The 20,274-nt window shown below is 46.1% G+C and overlaps 1 protein-coding gene across 1 annotated transcript in view; it reads left to right on the forward strand.

The window, feature by feature from the left end:
* CDH23 (cadherin related 23) overlaps positions 1 to 20,274 on the forward strand; it is a 2,828,172-nt gene that overhangs the window by 1,751,802 nt on the left and 1,056,096 nt on the right. Inside the window, exon 26 of the mRNA XM_086919477.1 lies at positions 9,839 to 9,952. Coding sequence (XP_086775603.1) covers positions 9,839 to 9,952 — 114 coding nt within the window. The remainder of the gene's footprint in view (positions 1 to 9,838; positions 9,953 to 20,274) is intronic.

Genomic DNA, 20,274 nt, shown 5'->3' on the forward strand with positions numbered 1-20,274 from the left:
TACAGATTGCTCAGATGCTTTCTTAGACCAGACCATGAAACCAATAACCCACCACATAGAAATTACAACTCTTATCATTCAAATGTTAGCAAATACCAACCCCATCCAGGGAATTGTCCCTTTGGTGACATTCACTGTTTTCACCGTAATTCATAAAGCCACAGTAACTGACCATAATATATCAAGGAAATACTATTGCTTTTTGTAGTTGTGTTTAATACAAATGTCACCTTTTTAGTAAACCAAGAGTACTGTTACATTTAAAAATTCTGAATACAGACAAGCATTCATGCATTTCTACTGAAAGAAGAAATTACAAATGCAAAATTAACCACCACATAACAGGCCCATGGCGCGCCAATGCGCTGCATTGTAAGAAGTTTCACTGGGATTTCATAGAGCGCTGGATAGAGGCATGAATACTCGGGTGCTGCACTTGTTGAGTACTCCCATTCCTCAGTTCAAACAGTGCACTTATCAGATGCTTGTGTTAAGAGCAGGAATTTTTTCCAGATGCCGTTTTATTGCTGAGGGGTCCTATTACACGCTTGGCTGGGGGTTGAGCGTGCATTGACGGAAAATACCTAACATAGGGCCATATGTATCAAGCCTTTTTCCCGTTTGCAAACGAGCAGATTCTCAGAATCAGCCCATTTGCGAATTGGAAAAAGCCTTTTGGGATGTATCATCCCAAAAGGCCATCGTAAAATAGAGAATTGCAAAATTTACGGTTATCTATTTTGCAAATGCAATTAAGGAATTGCAAATTGTGATTCCTTAAATGCAATTCTGGAAGCACCAGAAATTTGCTATTTGGCCTTAAGGATTTGCAAATTACCACCAACTTCAAGTTGGTGGTAATTTGCGATTTTCTTTAAAAAAGCACTTTTTTGATTTTTTAAAAGTGCCATATGTCGCACATACATGCCCTTACAGGCGCAAAATGTACACACATGCATATTTCAGGGTGCAACCAGGTGTCCTTTTAGCACCTTTGCAACCTTGAAATTGCATTCTCAATTTGCGATTCTCTAATAGGTAATCGCAATTTGAGAATGTCTTTGCATTCATTCCTATTGGCCTCCTAGCCTATAGGAATGAATGGGAAGGTATTCCTTAATTGTGAATCTTAATTTGCGATTCGCAAATAAGGAATATGTAGGATTCGCAAAAATGTTAGCAAACCCTACATACATTGCATTTTGCGATTCTCTAATTGCGATTTGCTAAAAATCGCAATTTGAGAACCGCAAAACTCTTTATTGATACATATGGCCCATAGAGACTTACTCTCCGAAAAACACAGCCTGCGCCTGTAAGCACATACAGTAAGTTAAAAGGCATAATTCCAGTAAACAGTCAAGTCAAGTCAAGTCAATAAATTTGTATAGCGCGCTACATACCCAGAGGGTCTCAAGGCGCTTGAAGAAGGGTGGGGACTTACTTGTCAAATATCCACGTTTTAAGTTGCTTTCTGAATGCTAGGTGGTTCTGAGTAAGGCGAAGGTGAGTGGGAAGTGAGTTCCAGGTTTTAGCTGCCAGGTAGGAGAAGGATCTACCTCCCATGGTTGTTTTGTTGATGCGAGGTACAGTGGCAAGGGCCTGGTTGGAGGATCGTAGCTGGCGAGGGGGGGGTGTAGAAGGACAGTCGTGTGTTGAGGCATTCGGGTCCAATTTCGTAGAGTGCTTTGTGTGCGTGGGTTAGGAGCAGGAAAGTAATCCTCTTATTGACGGGGAGCCAGTGGAGGCTTTTCTGGTGACCGGAGATGTGTTCTTTGCGCGGGATGTCAAATATGAGCCTGGCTGAAGCGTTTTGGATGCGTTGGAGTTTTTTCTGGAGTTTTGCGGTGGTACCGGCGTAGAGGGTGATTCCGTAGTCCAGTCGGCTCGTGACCAGAGCGTGGGTGACTGTTTTTCTAGTTTCGGTGGGGATCCAGCGAAATGTTTTTTTGAGCATGCGAAGAATGTTGAAGCAAGATGAAGAAACGGCGTTGACTTGTCTGTTCATCGAGAGTGAGGAATCTAGGATGACGCCCAGGTTCCGTGCGTGGTCCGTCGGGATGGGTGCTTTTCCAAGGGCCTCTGGCCACCAAGAGTCATCCCATGCGGAGGGGGAGGTGCCTAGGATGAGGACTTCAGTTTTGTCTGAGTTCAGTTTCAAACGGCTGTGCTTCATCCATTCGGCTACTTCTTTCATTCCTTCATGCAGGTTGGTTTTGGCAGTGTTAGGGTCTCTGGTGAGTGATAGGATCAGTTGAGTGTCGTCGGCGTAGGAGATGAAGTTGAGGTTGTGTTGGCGTGCGATGACCGCGAGGGGGCTCATGTATACGTTGAAGAGGGTGGGGCTGAGTGAAGATCCTTGTGGTACGCCGCAGATGACTTCAGTGGCCTCGGACTTGAATGGTGGAAGGCGGACTCTCTGGGTTCTTCCGGTGAGGAACGAGGTGATCCATTCCAGTGCTTTTCCTTGGATTCCGACGTTTCTGAGGCGTTGTAGAAGGGTGCTATGACAGACCGTGTCAAAGGCTGCGGAGAGGTCGAGGAGGATGAGGGCGACTGTGTCTCCATTGTCCAGTAGAGTTCGAATGTCGTCTGTTGCTGCGATGAGGGCGGTTTCAGTGCTGTGCTTGGCTCGGAAGCCGGATTGTGAGGAGTCGAGGGATTTGTTGGTTTCGAGGAATGCGGAGAGCTGGTTGTTGACCGCTTTCTCGATGACTTTGGCCGGGAAAGGAAGGAGCGAGATGGGGTGGTAGTTTTTGAGTTCGGTGGGGTCCGCTGTGGGTTTTTTCAGAAGGGCGCTTAGTTCGGCGTGTTTCCAGCTTTCCGGGAAGGTTGCGGAGTTGATGGAGCATTTGATGACGTCTCGAAGGTGTGGTGCTATGATGGAGTCTGCTTTGTTGAAGATGTGGTGAGGGCATGGGTCTGTGGGGGATCCTGAGTGGATAGAGTTCATCAGACGGATGGTGTCCTCAGTGGAGATTGGCTTCCAGTCATTGAGGATATTCAGGGGGCGTGGGGGTCCTGCAGGGGGTTGGGTGGGTTGGTCTTTGGGTCGGTTGTCGAAGCTGTTGTGGATGTCTGCAATTTTGTTGTGGAAGAATGAGGCTAGGGAGTCGCAGAGGGCTTGAGAGGGGGTGATGTCGTTGGAGTTGGCTGAGGGGTTGGTAAATTCCTTGACGATGTTGAATAATTCCTTGCTGTTGTGGGCGTTGTTATCTAGTTGGTCCTTGAAAGCGGCTTTCTTGGCAGTCCGGATCAGTTGGTGGTGTATGCGGGTGGCGTTTTTGAAGGCGTCCTTGGTGCTGGTGGTTGGGTCTTTTTTCCAGGCCTTCTCAAGGGAGCGACAGAGTTTCTTGGATTTCTTAAGATCCTCGTTGAACCAGGAGGCCTTCTTGCTGCCTAGTTTGATTTGTCGTTTTTTCAGTGGTGCTAGGATGTCGGCGCTGTTGGATAACCATTGGGTGAGGTTGGTGGCTGCTTGGTCTGGGTTTGAGGAGTGGGCTGGGGGGTTTTGAAGAAGCGATGAGGAGATCTGGTCGATGGTGATTTTGTTCCAGTTTCTTTGCAGAGTGGGTAGGGGGTGGTTGTTGGATGTGGGCTTGTTGTAGGTAAAGTGAACGCAGCTGTGGTCAGTCCAGAGGAGAGCTGTGGTGTGGCTGAAGGAGACATATTTGCTGGAGGTGAAGATAGGGTCGAGTGTGTGACCTGCGATGTGGGTGGGGAAGTGACAACTGGATCTCTGATTATGTCATGCGGTCTCCCAAAGGTTGGGTCAGAAATGATCTGCTTTAATTCTGTGATAATACAGTGAACATGAGCAGTGTGTGTCTGAAAAGCCATGTCGAATTTGACGGTGTATGATTGAAGAGTTTATGCTTTGCAAGTCTCTGGCATTTACACAACGAAGGAAGGCACACACCATTTCCGTATACTATTGAAAATCTAAAAAACACCTACGTTGAGTAGGACCACATGAGAGTGAGTCAGGGTTGGCTGCTGGGCAGGCTGGGAGTCTATGCCTGCAGCCAACCCAGAAGAGGGACGATGCGGCGATGTGGCGGAATTCAGGTAAGTGTTTTTTGTTTATTTGTTTTTTGTTTTTTCCCCCTCCTACCCCTGGCCACCACATTCCCCTGACACCAGCCGCAACTGGTCTGTAGTTGTAGTTTACCAAAATATAGAGAGTTGTTTATAGGGCCAGATTGAAGGTGTTTGTGTCTAATGCATACCTGTCTGCCTCTCAACTTAACATTGAGGGCCCTGTGAAATATTTAAGAGGGCGATCACCTTAATATGAATAGACAAGCTCTTTTTTTGGGGGGTGTTCAAAAGAGGATGACCTTATTAAAGTCTATGGAGGCATTTTCTGTGGGCGAGTTAACCAATGCTGCATGCCCAGCACGTTGTCAAAGATAATGTCTAGTTTAACTTGATTGTTGGTAGAAAATTAGGCACGCATGTAGCTTGTTGAATTACTTCCAGCCACATACCCAATAGCACAATGTGCTAATCATTGGGTGATGTTATCAGTGATATCATCAATAATGTAATTTTAGATGTCATCGCTGATGTCATCAGTGATGTAATTTAACATGTAATGAGTGACGTAACATGTAAGGTCATAAGCAGTGTATGGCAAGGGCCTACGCTATAGTTAGTTCACTAAATTATAACTATCAAATTTCAATATTTTTTTCCGTTTTCAGATGGTAATTCTTATCTAATTTCAAACACCTAACTATAACATCAACTTAATCTTAGTTTTTTCATAAAATGTCACTTTATCTTTTTACATAACATCTTACTACTATTACAGTACCTAGTTTTAATGTCACTTTAACCTTGCTTTTACAGTGAATTTCTGTGATTTTCTTTTTATAAGTTGAGGAGATGCCTATTTCCCTCAGAGAACATGCAGCCAACACCTGTGCTGCTCATGGCCTTTGGACAAGCTCAGCAGGAAGTTGCCCAGAGGGCATAGCCTCTAATCAACTCATTGGCCCAACATCCTCAGGGTGGTAGCCTCGCCCACTATTCACGATCTTTGGCGGAGGGCAGCACAGGCTTTCTGGCCAAGCGTTGTACCCAACCTTCTTTGGGCAGACTGCTCCTGCTGCACATGGGATTTGGTCTTGCTCACACAAAGGATTGTTGGTCACAGGGCCTTGTTTCCAGGCAGTGCACCTATCCCTCCTTAGACACTGAGCCTCTTGCTCCTATTGACCTCGACTGTTTGCAGAAAGTGGTTGGCCAAAGGAGCTGGCCTTCAGCCAGGCTTTACACCAACCTCCCACAGGTGGCCAAACCAGCAGCTGTAACCACTCTTCCTGTAACCAAAAATACCTATTTTGTGTACTTTCTCAGGACCTTATGACTGGTCCCCCTAGTTCTGTCATGGTGGCCGTAAGATTTTCCCACATATTGCAGCCATCTAATCAGATTTTTCAACTACCGCAGTGGCCAAAAGGCAAAAAAGATGCCCTAGCCAATCAGAAGGAGCTATTATCTACTTTTCGTACTTCAGGAGTACCCCTTCACTCTTCGGGTACCAACTGTTCAGATAGCTCTAATTTTTTCTCAGGATCAACCCGTTCATGCCCAATCCAACCTAACCTCATCTTTAAATACTAATTTCTCGAAAACAGCTGACCAGCTTTGCACCAATTTACAAAAAAAGGACACATTTGAGTAAATTTCCAACTTTGTGCCAAATTTGGTGTAATACCATCAAGCTGATTTATGTCTATGTAGGTGAGCAAACTTTCCTATCGGAATTTAAAAGGGAATTCACATTTTTGGGAACTCTCTTTCTGTTAGACCCCTTTTGTCGGCTCAGAATTAAACTTTCGATGAAGGAGCCGCAGTGGATACTCTTTTTTTGGAAAGTTTTGGCCAGATTTTCAAACGGCACTAAACGTATTCAAGAAACAAAAAATGCCTTTCCTGTGGAAAGCCTGGTCTAATTGTAACTACACTGGTGCAAGCACCACCAGTTTGATATTTAACATGTAACCAGCAAACAAATGTTCGACCGGATACTACATTTTTAAATAGCAGGTCGGTTCATCAATTTATTCATGATATTTAGGCTCCATCATATCGTTCTAAATTTATATGGTCAATTATTCATGAGAAGCGTGACTGATTGGTATAGATTGAAAAGCATGTTAGTTCACTTTCAACAGTTTCACTGAGTGGCCTTGGTGGAAGTTGCATAGTGCTTACTTGGAGCTGATGACTGTATAATGAAGCTTTATAATGAACGTCTACTTATGAGAGGTAGTGTTTCACTGATTAAAACTCTATTTTATTCATCATTTCCTACCAGGTTGTGATGAATAGATTGAGAACACTTTAATCCGACCAGGCAGTGGACAAAATTAAAAATGCACGATTTCTCTGACCCAGCCACACAACAAAGACACAAAACTCGGCAATAATCTACCAAACTGAAATGCACTTTACATTCACAAAAATCTACACACACGTATAAACTAATTATTAAACACCCTCTCTACCAGTGTCACAGAATCAAACACCAGCAAACACTAGACCCATTCGATTTATATTCTTCCAAGTGGCATTAGAAAGAGCAATTCCATGACAATGGTGGTCAGAGCTATAATTGCAAATAACAGTACATAACAATACATAAGACTACATCTTCGTAGTGGACATGCATTGTATGTTTCAAGAGGTCTGGTATAAATTTCAGGATTGCATTCAAATGTATTTTATAGTTGTAATTTGTGCAAGAAGTACCTAAAATTCAAATTGGCTTCAGCAGAAACTAGGATGCAAACTAAGCAGTATAGACTAATAACAATTAACATTAGTTTAAATAAGAGGATGAAAAAGCACAGTATAGAAGTACACTGCATAATAGTGTGTTACATTAAAGATGCATAGTGATAGTGTAGACATATTGTTGAAGAAATTATGATTGCATCATTTATACTGAATAAAAAAGTTGTACATTTAAAGATGAAGTAGTGCTACAGCAGATAGCTTGGATAGTAGTGCTTTCACAGAACACCAGTCCTGCTGTTAAAGATAAGAGATAAATAACAATATAGGTATATCGTGAAAAACCTAGTTCAATTGTCAGTTAGGTTTTACTAGGACTTTTACCTACTGAGAGTTTATCGGTGTAAGATAATTTGGGCAGAACATACTTGGATAGTACAATACTATTGTATTGTACTTAAGTGGTATTTGTATTTCTCTTTCCCATACCTTTATGAAACCCAAAGTATTATCTGGGTGGTCAGGTAAGTATCTATTCCTTTTGTGTCATTAATGTTGCATATCATTTCCATGACAAGGTCGTAAAACTCTTAGGTTTGTATTGGGTTCCTGGACACCCTTCTTAGAGCATGGCTGAAGGGAGGTTGGATGTACTTTGGCCTAATTGGGACATGTTGGATGAGGTTTGAAGATAAGTTATTTGCACGGTGCTGCATATCTCCCTGTGCATAAGCAAGGCACAGAGTGGCAGAGTAGACGCAACAACGCATGCAGGCACTTATCATCTTTAATTAAGGACTGTATCATATGTAAAACCCACCACAGATGTACATCAGTGAGAACCAGCAACGTATATATCAGAATCCTCCATGCAGCAACCAAAGGCCCACCTCATTGGAGTCAAAGTTAAGCCATAAGAGAGACATATATTGAGTTCATTCAGGACCGACAGAAGCCCAACTACCCTGGTGGCGCTGTTAAACCACCAAGGGATTAATATGGTGGTTCACCAAAAAGCAACAGAGGGACAACCCCACTGGAGATACTGGTAACCCATCAGGGAGTCCATGCAGCAAGAATAGAGGTCTGCCATGGTAGTGAAAGTTATGGCTTCCCCCACCCTGAAAGACGACCATCCACCCTATTTAGAGATCCCTGCTCCCTGGTATCCATGCTGTAAAGGAAGTCATTCACATGGCAGAACCCTTTAAAGAGAGATATCACCACTGCAACTCTATTTACAGCACCAACGCCAATTATTCAGCATGTTCTCACAAGCAGGCGTCTATTTTATGTGAATAAAAAGCAAGTGGTTCAAAACGCTGGGAGTTTTCTCTGTGCCCTCAGAGGCCACTCTGCCTTTTCTCTGTCAGAGTCATTGTGGCAGAGGAAATACCACAGGATTACTATTGAGGTGGTAGTTCGCACTCAATAGCCATCCTGTGGCAGATGCAGCGCTCCATCAGGTTTTACTGTTGGCAGAGTCAACAGCAGCTCCATCAGTAACTCCAACAGAGCAGGATGGGAGGACCGCCATCTAAGTGTTCCACCCACTCCACCAAACCGTAAATGAATCCCTTAATCTGTGTAAAGTACATATCAGTCATGAATAATTTCGATAATAAAGTGAGGTTACAGTGAATATAATTGATGTTTAAGAGAGAAACCTGGAGGACTACTGAGATAAGAAGATCTCAAATCAAAGATAAAAGTAATACATTTCATAGATTTCAGCAAAGGAATTAAATGAAGCTCAGAAAGATGGTGATGATCAACACCAGAGAGGTTGACCTTGCAGTGGCATCAGGTGACTAGTATTTTAGAGGGCTGCATGATGTTATACAGAACTGCAGATATTCCCTGGTTAAAGTATGTCTCCCGACAGCTTTCAGCACTTGGGCAACCAGAGCTATTCAATTGCCCAAGAAAGCTGCACCCTGAATATGTGAAAGCCATAAAACACAATTTTTAACAAGGAGACAACAGGATAGGGAAGCAAATGAACTTAAGAAATCTACATGTAGACATTTTATGATTATTAGTCCTGGAATTTTATGTCAACCTTTTTGGTTGTTTGTAAATAATCTGCATCATAGTTTCCGTTTATCGAGATACAGATTCAATTGTATCCACTGGTCCCTAACTATACCTCAAGGCTTTGCAAAGTTAGTCTCCTTGCAACCATCTGCATGTGATAATTTTTCTGACCAAGACCTTTTGCATTTTTTGTTTTTTTGTGGTTTTTATACTGAGTTGCGAGCTAAACATATCCTACCACTTTTTAGGGATCGCTACTTTGCACAAGTAAGACCAGCACTGATTTATTTACAAATGCTTTATTCTCCACTCGTTTGCAATGGGGTTGCAAGTTTTTTTTATCAGGGGCAATTCGTAAGAGGAAAGATCAGGCTCTTTAATAGTAATGACCTGTGCCTATTTGAATATGTTGTAAGGTGAACACATTTTAACCGTGTTTATTAATTACATCTCTGAACTACTTCCAAAATGTATGTGTTTTTTATACGAAATTTACTTTTATGGCCAGAATCTGGCCGAATAAAGTTTTATTGACTTGACTTGACTAGTAATCACATTGTTCAATCCTGTAGAATTGAGGATGTGAAATCAAACTCAGTGTTTATGTAGTTTATTTCAATTTACTGGTGCCTTCAACAGGGGCAACTGGCCTGAATAAAGCCTTTATTGCACAAGCTTTCTGTGTTTTATGTGAAATGTTGTCAACTTCGTTCATGCAATCTCAATGTTTGTTAATTTGACTCACCTTATCTTACACACCTGGTCTCTCACGATTTCTGAATCACTCTAGTAAACTTTCTTTCACAGAGACACTCCCTCACTCTCACATTGTTTACCTTTCAAATTTCCCACATTATTGTCACTGCAAAACCTTTTCACGATCTCCCTCAAATGCTTGCTTTCTTTCGCCATCATCTGCATCTCCCTCTCCTTTTCTTCATTTTTACTTTGTATTTATTTCATATGTTTTAAGTTTTTCTTTCTGCTTTTTATCTCAGTCACCCACAGACTTCATTTTTCCCTCACATGTCCTTTTTTCCTAATCTTCCAACAGCGGGGAACCAGGATGGAAGGTTCAGTGTAACCTTTCGAGGTGGAGTTGTCAGAACTGTGGTGAACCTTGACCGGGAGACAATGGCGTTCTACAAACTTATACTGGAGGCAATTGGTAAGGAGGGACTTTAAGTTTATTTCATTGAAAGACTCTAAATTTGTCAGTAACCTTTAGCCCTCCTTTCTATTTAAATATTCAGTATTTCAGTAAACTGCAATAGATAGCACATATGAGCTGCCAATGTGACTGTAAACTCCAACCTCTAACACCAACATTCTCACCATGTGTTCACTACAAAAGTCAAGACCATATGAGAAAACACCAACAGAATTTGGCCAAGTGTTCCAGTAGATGGCCTTGGGTGCCACAGAAAGCACAATCCAGGCTTCTTCCTAAGTGGTATGATAATGGATGAAACTGGAGAGAAGGGCAGGTTATTTGATCATAGAGAGGGGAAAAGAATATATTTTTTCCACCTTCATAAGAGGCTATATCGGAACACGTGTAAATAAATAATGCAAATGCTACTTACCAGTATGCATCTGTTCTTGGCATGTAGGGCTGCTGACATTCATATCTGTGCATAGATCGCCGCCTAGTGTTGGGTCCGGATGATTGCACATTGTTGTCCTGGAAGAGTCTTCGAAGTATCACGAGATAGGTGGCTCCTCCCCTGGACTACAGTGCGCATGGGCATCGCCTCCATCCCCAGATTGTTTTTAGCCATTGGCAGAGATGGAGTGAAGTGTGAGTGATGCCCATGCTATGAGCATATGTATACATACATGTGTATGAGTACTGCAGCTGCTACAGGCGCCGGGGAGGAGGGTGGGCGATATGAATGTCAGCAGCCCTACATGCCAAGAACAGATGCATACTGGTAAGTAGCATTTGCAGTTCGAGGCATGTGGGCTGCTGAATTCATATCTGTGCATAGAATACATAGCAGTCCTCCCGTTATTGGCGGCCGCCCGTGCCAGCTGCAGCAGTCTGAAAAAGTGTCTTGAGAACAGCCTGACCAACAGCAGCCTGCTGTTTGGAGTGCACGTCTACACAGTAATGTTTAGTGAAAGTATGTGTGGTAGACCATGTGGCTGCTCTACAAATATCTTCTAAGGGAATGTTACCTAGGAAAGCCATAGAGGCCCCCAACTTTCTGGTGGAGTGGGCTCTCGGTGGAATCGTGAGAGTGCGTTTAGCTTTAGCGTAACAGATCTGGATGCATTTCACAATCCACCTAGCGATCCCTGCTTTGGAGATAGCGTTTCCCTTGTGGTGTGAGGCAAATGCAACGAAAAGTTGCTTGGTCTTACGAAAATCTTTTGTCCTGTCAACGTAGTACATTAAGGCCCTTTTAACATCAAGGGTGTGGAGCATCCGCTCCGCCAGCGATTCTGGGTTTTGAAAAAACACTGGCAACTCAATTGTCTGGTTCATATGGAATTGAGACACAACCTTGGGTAAGAATTTAGGGTTGGTGTGGAGCACCACCCTGTTAGCGTGTACTTGGAAGAAAGGTTCTTGGATGGTGAGCGCCTGCAGTTCGCTAACCCTCCGTAGTGATGTAATTGCCACTAAGAAAGCCACCTTCCAAGTCAGAAACTGAAGCTCACAAGAGTGCAGTGGCTCAAAGGGAGGACCCATCAGCCTTGTAAGAACCACATTGAGGTTCCATTCCGGAGCTGGTGGTGTCCGTGGTGGAATGACCCTTTTGAGTCCTTCCAGAAAAGCCTTGATAGCAGGGACCTTAAAGAGTGATAGGTGTTGCCTATTCTGGAGGTATGCTGCCATCGCAGACAAATGAATGCGGATGGAAGAATACGCCAAATTGCATTGGTACAGGTGAAACAGGTAACAAATGATATTCTGAATGGAAGCATCTAGCGGGTCAATGTCGTGGTTTACACAGTAAATGACAAAACGCTTCCATTTAGCTGCATAGCAAGCTCTAGTAGTGGGCTTCCTTGCCTCCCGAATGATGTCCATGCAATCGGGGGGAAGGTTGAGGTAGCCAAACTCTAGGACTTCAGGAGCCAGATCGCCAGGTTGAGCTGTTGCGGATCTGGGTGCTGAATGTCGCCATGGCTCTGCGTCAGAAGGCTGGGGGTGAGATGAAGCCTTTGATGCGGTACCACGGAGAGTTCCAGAAACGTGGTGTACCACGGTTGGCGAGCCCACGTTGGAGCAACCAGGATGAGAGTCATAGAGTGTTGCCTGAGTTTGCGTGCCACCAGCGGTATCAGAGGTGCTGGGGGAAAAGCGTACGCAAATCTGCCTGACCAGTTCATCCACATTGCATTGCCCTGTGATTGCGGGTGTGGGAATCTGGCGGCGAAGCTTTGGCATTTTGCGTTCTCCTTTGTGGCGAACAGGTCTTTCTCTGGATGACCCCACCTTTGGAAGTACGGCTGGAGTACTGATGGATGTATCTCCCACTCGTGCATTTGATGGCTGTGCCTGCTGAGCAGGTCCGCCATCTGGTTGTCCTTGCCCGGGAGATGCTCTGCCATGAGGAAGATGTTCCTCTGAATGGCCCACTTCCACATGCTCTGAGCCAGATGAGACAGCTGCGGAGAGTGTGTGCCTCCCTGCTTCTGAATGTAGTACATGGCCGTCATGTTGTCCGTCTGGATCAACACGACCTTGTTGCACAGATGTACTTTGAATGCCTTCAAGGCCATGAAGATTGCCATCAGTTCCAAAATGTTGATGTGCATCTTCCTTTGCTGTAGTGTCCATAGTCCCTGCACCGTGTAGTGGAGTACATGAGCTCCCCATCCCTGGGGAGAGGCGTCTGTTTTCAGGATAATCTGTGGCACAGGCTCTTGGAATGGTCGGCCCTTGCAAAGGTTTTGTGGATTCCACCAATGCAGAGAGTTGTATGCCCGACAGCTCACCAACACTAGGTCTGTCAGTTGCCCATGAGCCTGAGTCCACTGACGTGCTAGGCACTCCTGAAGCGGACGCATATGTAGTCTCGCGTGCGGGACAATGGAGATGCGGGAGGCCATCATGCCTATCAACTGCATGAACACCTTCGCTGGAAGCGAGTGTTGAGGCCTGAATCGTTGGATCAGCGTTTGCATACTGGCGATTCTCACTGAATTTGGCTGCGCAGTGGCCGCCAGAGTGTTTATCGTCGCGCCCAGATACTGTCGTACATGGGCGGGCTGGAGATGGGATTTCGGGTAGTTCAGAGAGAATCCCAGATCGTGCAGGAGATGAATGGTGCGGGACACGTGGTCGCCGCACTGCTGTTCTGTTTTTGCCTGAATGAGCCAGTCGTCCAGATAAGGGTAGACGTGGACGTTCTGGCGTCGTAGATGCGCCGCCACAGTCGCCAGGCACTTTGTAAAAACCCTTGGCGCTGTGGTGACCCCGAACGGCAGAACCCTGAACTGGTAGTGCTGGTCTTGAATCGTGAATCTGAGATACTTCCTGTGGGAAGGATGCAGGGGGATATGAAAGTATGCATCCTTTAGATCCAGCGTAGCCAGGAAGTCCCCCTGCTGAAGCAGAGGGAGTACCTGCTGTAACGTGAGCATATGGAAGTGCTCCGAGAGAATGTACCGGTTGAGGGGCCTGAGGTCCAGGATGGGCCTGAGAGATCCGTCCTTTTTGGGGATTAAAAAATACAGAGAGTAAACCCCTGTTCCCCTTTCTTGTAGTGGGACGAGCTCTATTGCCCCTTTTTGCAGCATGACCTGAACTTCCTGCTGCAACAAGTGCAAGTGCTCGCCGGACATAGGACGGCTTCTTGGAGGTATGTTTTGTGGAGTGGAAGTAAGTTCCAGACAGTAACCATACTGGACAAGAGATTTGACCCACCTGTCCGTGGTGATGGATCTCCACACGGGCAGGAACTGCTGGAGTCTCCCCCCGACCGGTGTTATGTGGTCGGGGGGCAGTGACAAGACGTCACTGCTTGTTGGCGGCGGTGGACCTGGAGCTGTTGTTTCCACGTCCCCTGCCCTTGACATTGTTGCCTCTGTAGCCACCTCTACCCTTGTTGGTGTATGAGGTTTGGGTATTGCCCTTGTAGTACTGGGTGGATTGCGATGCCTGACCCCTTGAGGTGCCTCTGGTATTGGAGCGGCGAAAGGAACCCCCCCGAAACTGCTGAGACTGGAGGGCCCCCATAGACTTAGCAGTGTCTGTATCTTTTTTCATTTTTTCAAGCGTCGCATCAACCTCAGGGCCAAACAAATGGTCAGGATTAACCGTCTGGTTCAGGATGGTCGTTTGTATATCAGGTTTAAACCCTGAAATCCTAAGCCATGCATGTCTTCTGAGCAACACACTAGTGTTGATTGCCCTGGAGGCTGTATCAGCCACATCTAGCGCACATTTGATGGAAGCGTTTGTGATGAGCTTTCCCTCTTGAATTAACATTTCCCCTGCCTCCTTGTACTGGTCAGGCAAGTGCTGCAGCAGTGCTTCTAGGGTGTCGTAATGAACCCTATCGTAGCGTGCAAGTAGGGCCTGCGTGTTTGAGATGCGCCAAATGTTAGCTGCCTGTGCAGCAATCCGTTTCCCTGAGGCCTCAAATATTTTTGACTCTTTGTCTGGGGGAGGAGCGTCACCTGTTGTCTGTGAGTTCGCCCTCTTGCGAGCGTTGGATACAACCAAAGAGTCCAGTGGCAAGTGTCCCTTGATATATGTTGGATCCGAGGGCGCTGCCTTATATTTCTTATCAATGCGTGGATTGATGACACGTGCCCGAGTGGGCTCCTTGAAGACCTCCTGCGCGTGCTTGAGCACTCCCTTGAGCATTGGCAAAGTTTTGATTGACTTTTCGGCCACAGAGAAAGTGTCAAATTAAAAGTCCACATCCACAGGATCGGAGTGCAGCTCGATATCATGGTTAGCTGCAGCTCTCTCGATCAAAGCGTTGAAGGCTGCAGAGTCCTCCGTTGGCGAAGTTTTCGCCGCAAAGAGTTGCGGTTCTTGACCCGACTGCTGGTCCTCAGGGTCGCCTCCGGCAGACCAAGGTTCATGTTCCTCCTCCGGATCCGAGTACGCCGGATAGTTGTACTCGACCTCCTCCTCGTCACCATCTCCCGCGTTGGAGTGAGTTGGTGAACGCGGCAGGTCTCTTGGAGACGCCGGTGCCAAAGGTGCTGAAGTACCCGCAGAGTCCTTCTTGTTTTTGAGAGGAATGCGAAAATGTTCCAACACCGGCTCCGTGGTGATTTTTCTTTTGAGGAGGGACAGTTTCCCGGTATTGGCGTCTATGATGACCTCACGACGCTCTTCCTCCGCAAGTGGCTGGAGCCGAGGCTTAGACACCACTGGAGACGCTTTGGGCGTCAACACCTCCTTCGAGGGCACACCAGCCCCATGCTTCGAAGCGAAGGCCTTCGGCGTCGACTTCGGCGGCAGGGTGAAGCGGATAGGCGTTTGTGCCTTCGACGGCTTCAGCGCGGGCTTCGACACCCCATCTTCAGGTTCGGGAAGCACCGCGACCTTCCGAATCCGTTGCAGGGACTCCTCGACCTTCTTCGAAAGGGCTGGAGAGGGATTGACCGCCTCGTGCGATTTCCCCGACTTGGGAGTGGTGTCGGCGAGAGGCACCGTCTTCGGAGTCGACGCGTCACCGTCCTTGGCTCCGACGGCCGGAGCCGGCGAAGCCAGAGCCTTGGGATCGCCTTGACGCTTCTTTGAAGCCTTCTTCGGGTCATCGACCGCGACCATCTTCGGCGCCGACGCAGCCGCGTCGGACGACTTCGCCTTCGGCACCGACCCTGAGGCCCTCGGGTCGGCCATCTTGGCGGGACTCTCCATGTCGGCCATTTTGAATTTCTTAGACTTTGACGCCTCCAGAGCCTTCTGTACCGCTTTCACTTTCGGTTTTGAAACCGGAGGTGTCGATCCCGAAGGCTTCACTTTCGTTTTCGGAAACGTGAGTGGCACCTCTAAAATGTCCGTGGCCGGGCCCGTAGGCGGGGCTGCTGGACTAAGAACGGGGTCTTGGGTAAGGCCCGAAGGCGATCCCTCGACCTGGGCCGCAGGAAGGGGGTCGACCCCTGAGTCAGTTCGGGGATGCTCTTCCTCCGAGCTATCCCCCACGGTGGCAATGGCCCCATCGTCGTCCCCTACCTCGTCGCCGGCTTCGTCAAACTCCTCGTCTCCTGCGTCGTAGGCATCCCCCTCGGACGCAGGGCTAGAGTCCGAAACCTGTTGGACATTGTCGCCTCCAACGTCTTCTTCGAAGATGTCGTCCGGCGGGGGCGCAGACATCTGGGCCTGGAGTCTCGCAGCCCGACGAATCTTGAGGGTCTTCTTGCACCGGAACCTGGAGCAGGCCATACACCTGGCCTCGTCGTGGTCCGGCGACAGACAAGTGTTGCACACTGGGTGCACGTCGAGGTGCGAGTATTTCGAGTTGCACACCGGGCACCATTTAAACGGAGTCCGTTCCATGTCTGGAGCGTCGTGTAGGCCCGTCCGCGCCGACAGCACGCGGAAGGGCAGCGAGAGTTCGGAGCTGAAGAAACAGTAAAACCCGAAAGAAAACGATACCGGCGCCAAGCCTAAAGACCTTTTGGTCTCGAGTTAAGAGAGTTAACAACTATCGGTTCCGACAGAGGGAACCGACACACATCCGAACCCAATGGCGGAAAAAAACAATCTGGGGATGGAGGCGATGCCCATGCGCACTGTAGTCCAGGGGAGGAGCCACCTATCTCGTGATACTTCGAAGACTCTTCCAGGACAACAATGTGCAATCATCCGGACCCAACACTAGGCGGCGATCTATGCACAGATATGAATTCAGCAGCCCACATGCCTCGAACTTATAAATACAGAGCTTGATAACAGGGGTGGATAATACTTGTTTTAGCTGCTCACATCTTTTACAGGCGAGATGACAATTACTAAGAATTAAAGTGATTTGACTATATTCATTGTTTAAAATCTTTTCTTTATTGATTTTATCTTTAATAATAACGTACATAGTACATTAAAACATTTCAGAATTATGATACGGCTAACTCTTCAAGGAGCACTATATGTAGTTTATGTACCATTTTGTCTTGCCGTATAGTAAACGGTCATGTTCGAGCTCCCCAGGCTTTCAGGAGCCAATCTTGGGGCTCTGAGGCCTTAAGTCTCAGTGGTAACGCTCCAATGTATGTCTCATAGATACAGTACATGTTGCGTATTTAGGACAATATTAAACATTACTAAACCCAAACTTGTAACCTTCCCAGTCTTGAACAGATATATTGTCCCTGCATGCTTAAGGTACTTGTGTTTCTACGGGGTGTATCAGTGTTCTATCAGTGTCGGGGAGAGGGTGAAGACCAGAAGCTACAGGGTTAGTCTCATCAGCATTGTCCTGTTGGTTGCTGTCTGTGGGGGTGCCAGGTCTAAGTGGGGAAGAGGCACACGTAGTGCTCTCTAATTGGAAGCTCTTTGCAATTGATTGCTTAGCAATTGGTGTCGGATCCACCAAATATGCTAAAGAATCCAAGATTTGTGTCATCATATCTCATACATGCTTCAAACCTCCCTCTTCGATGCCATAAATCTGGGATGGTGTCAGATCTAGTCTTAAAGTTCCTAAGAGTATCTTGAGCCCAGCTTTAAATGTAAAACTTTCCAGCCTGTCAGTCAATTTGATGAATAATACAAAAAAGTGATGGATGAATACTTGTATTAATCACAGCTCCTGGAAATGATACGGGCCGCATCTGAGTCCACCCTTTTTATTCTTAACGCTGCCACCTCAGATTAGACCCAGGCAAATGTAAATCATCCTTGTTCCTGCTTCAGTATACACAGTCCAGCATGAACTGCCAAGCCAGGTCCTCTCTGAACCACAACACAAGCATGCTGAGATTAGACTGGTTGGGCCTCTTTAGTCGCATGCAGCTTGGCTTCAGTGGCACAGTGAGCACAAGACACAATGACTGGGAATACCCATCATACGTAGGGTGTCACAACGAAGAATACAAAAAGCTGATGGCTAGAATGCTTAAAGGAATCTCTGCCACTGATAATTACTCAGGGCCATGTCTCAGTCCATCTTTTCATTTTGCTCACAATGCAACCTCAGAATATGCCTAGATTTGTCTCTCACACCTTGTCACTAGTCATGCCACTGTTCCCATTGATTGGTAGTGCCCATCCAGCCACTGAGATACCTAAGATCATCAATCCCCCAACTGCTCACATCAGTACAGGAGCTAGTACATTGAATTCACCCACCCAATACTTTCTTTAAACTCATAACACTCAAAGAAGATGGATCACCACAGCGGCCAGCGGCGGTCCGTGCAGGTAAGCACAGTGAGGTCGCGGGTGGTGTGGTGTGGAAGGAGTAGACAGACGACGGAATAGGTAAAATTAAATAAATAATTCCTATTCCGTTGTCTGTCGACATAGCCCCACCTGCACAGACAGCTGCTGACAGCAGGTCCCACTTCCACAGCAGCTTTATATACTCTACCGAGTGCCATCTAATAACAACAACATTGAGAAGATGTATTAAATTACTCTCTTTAATGTGCACACTCCTTAAACTCTCTAAGGCTACAGAATCTGCTACATTGACATCACGTGAAGAAATGTTTTCTGCGTTGAGTCTTATTAAAGTGTATTAAGTACGATGGCTAATTCCTTTTACTCATTGTCACCTACCCATCTTGTGCCTCCCTGAATGGGCTGATTGCCTCACAGCACGCAGAAGAGGCCCAGAGCTCTTGCAGCAGCAGGACTATGAGTAACTGAAGCAGGCATCTTGTGCTATTCATAACTGAAATATTTGTCTGACAACTGTCTTTAAGGCGTTTCACAACATAGGTTCATTTTAGACGTCTAGTCTAAATTCATAAAATATTAGTCCTTATTTGCAGATTGGACTGCATTTTAACTGTCCACTAGAAGACGCGAAATATGGTATTATTTGCATGATTGGAAGAAAATGCAATGTCGTTTGACCTGTATTCTTTTTAGTTGGAAGAATGTTCAGTACCAAGTAGTGATATGCTACAAGGAACGCCCCACCCCCGTAGAAAGTACTAGCGAGCGTACTTGAAAACAAAACTTTGCTTGTAACCCCCAAAATATCATGATGAAGGAAACAATGTTAGTACTTATTGCAAATAAATGTAGAGCCTTTAAATGCCCTGTCCCTCTAAGAACTCATTGAAACCGATCTTAATCACTTTTACGAAGATGTCATGTGAAGCAAGTCTATTCCATAGTATATACAGTTTAATACATATATATATATATATATATATATATATATATATATATATATATATATATATATATATATATATATTTCTGGATTCTCCTTGCCCCCCACTCGTCGGCAGAAGTCACAGCACAGCAGCAGTAAGTAGATTTTTTCAAATATTTCTTTATTCACACACCATGTGCAGGATGCAGCGCATCAAAAAACGGACGGCCTACGCGTTTCGGCTACTCTAGCCTTCCACTGGACCATAGAGTCCCAGGGATCTAGACCTTATCTTATAGTGTAAAGTAAAAGTAACCTTTTCCATGTCTATTAAAATCTAGACCAGCAACCTTGCTCATTGCATATGGCTTAATTTGAGCACCATTTTTGCTCTACATTTCTATCTATCTATATATCAATCCTCGCAAAAAGGCTCCTTCCGAGATACTGGGACCCAGGAGGGGTGGCGCACACTCCGGCGGAGCGTGCCGGTGATCACAATCCAAATCCCTTTCAACAACAAGTTAGCGCGCTCTCAGGAAATTAGTCAGATAACACGAATAGGTTGAACACAGGTTTAATCCATATGTATATATATATATATATGTATACATATATTACAAGTAGATGAATGGAATGCCATCTTGTCAGTTCTTCTCCAGTTACAGGGACATGTCTTGAACCAAGCTATTAGACTCATCAAGGGATCCGTCAAGTGATATTTATTTTTGGAGAGTTGTGCCCCACACCCACATAGCCTAAACCAATTGCCGCCCTCCCGCCAGATTATGAGTTAATTTGTAGTCTGGCAGGCGGCGTGGTGGTCCCGCGGTGCAGTTCAAAGGCTCATAAGTGAGCCTTAGAACTGCACCACCACAGGACCGCCAATGCATGTTTCTGCACGGCATGGACTGAGCAGTCCATGCCGTGCAGGAAGGAGTGCATGCACACAGGAGGCCACAACATGTGCCCCCTACATGCACTCCCATGCACAGGGGCAACAGGAGGCCCTGCAGGGCCCCCTTTCTTTCCCAAACTGCCAATCTTTTCATGGCATGCTTTCCTCCATGAAAAGGCTGGAGGTGGGTAACTTATAACATGCATGGTGGCGCCGCAGTGGCACCGCCATGCATACTGCTTCCCCAGACCTCAGCCTCACCCCAAGGGATCGTGGATGCCTGGCGGTTGCAGCGGTCCCAAAGCACTCTGACAGCCGTAGACGTAATACAGGGGTCGGACTGTG

This window comes from Lissotriton vulgaris, chromosome 5 (genome assembly GCF_964263255.1).
Source record: "Lissotriton vulgaris chromosome 5, aLisVul1.2, whole genome shotgun sequence".
NCBI classification, from domain to species: Eukaryota; Metazoa; Chordata; class Amphibia; order Caudata; family Salamandridae; genus Lissotriton; species Lissotriton vulgaris.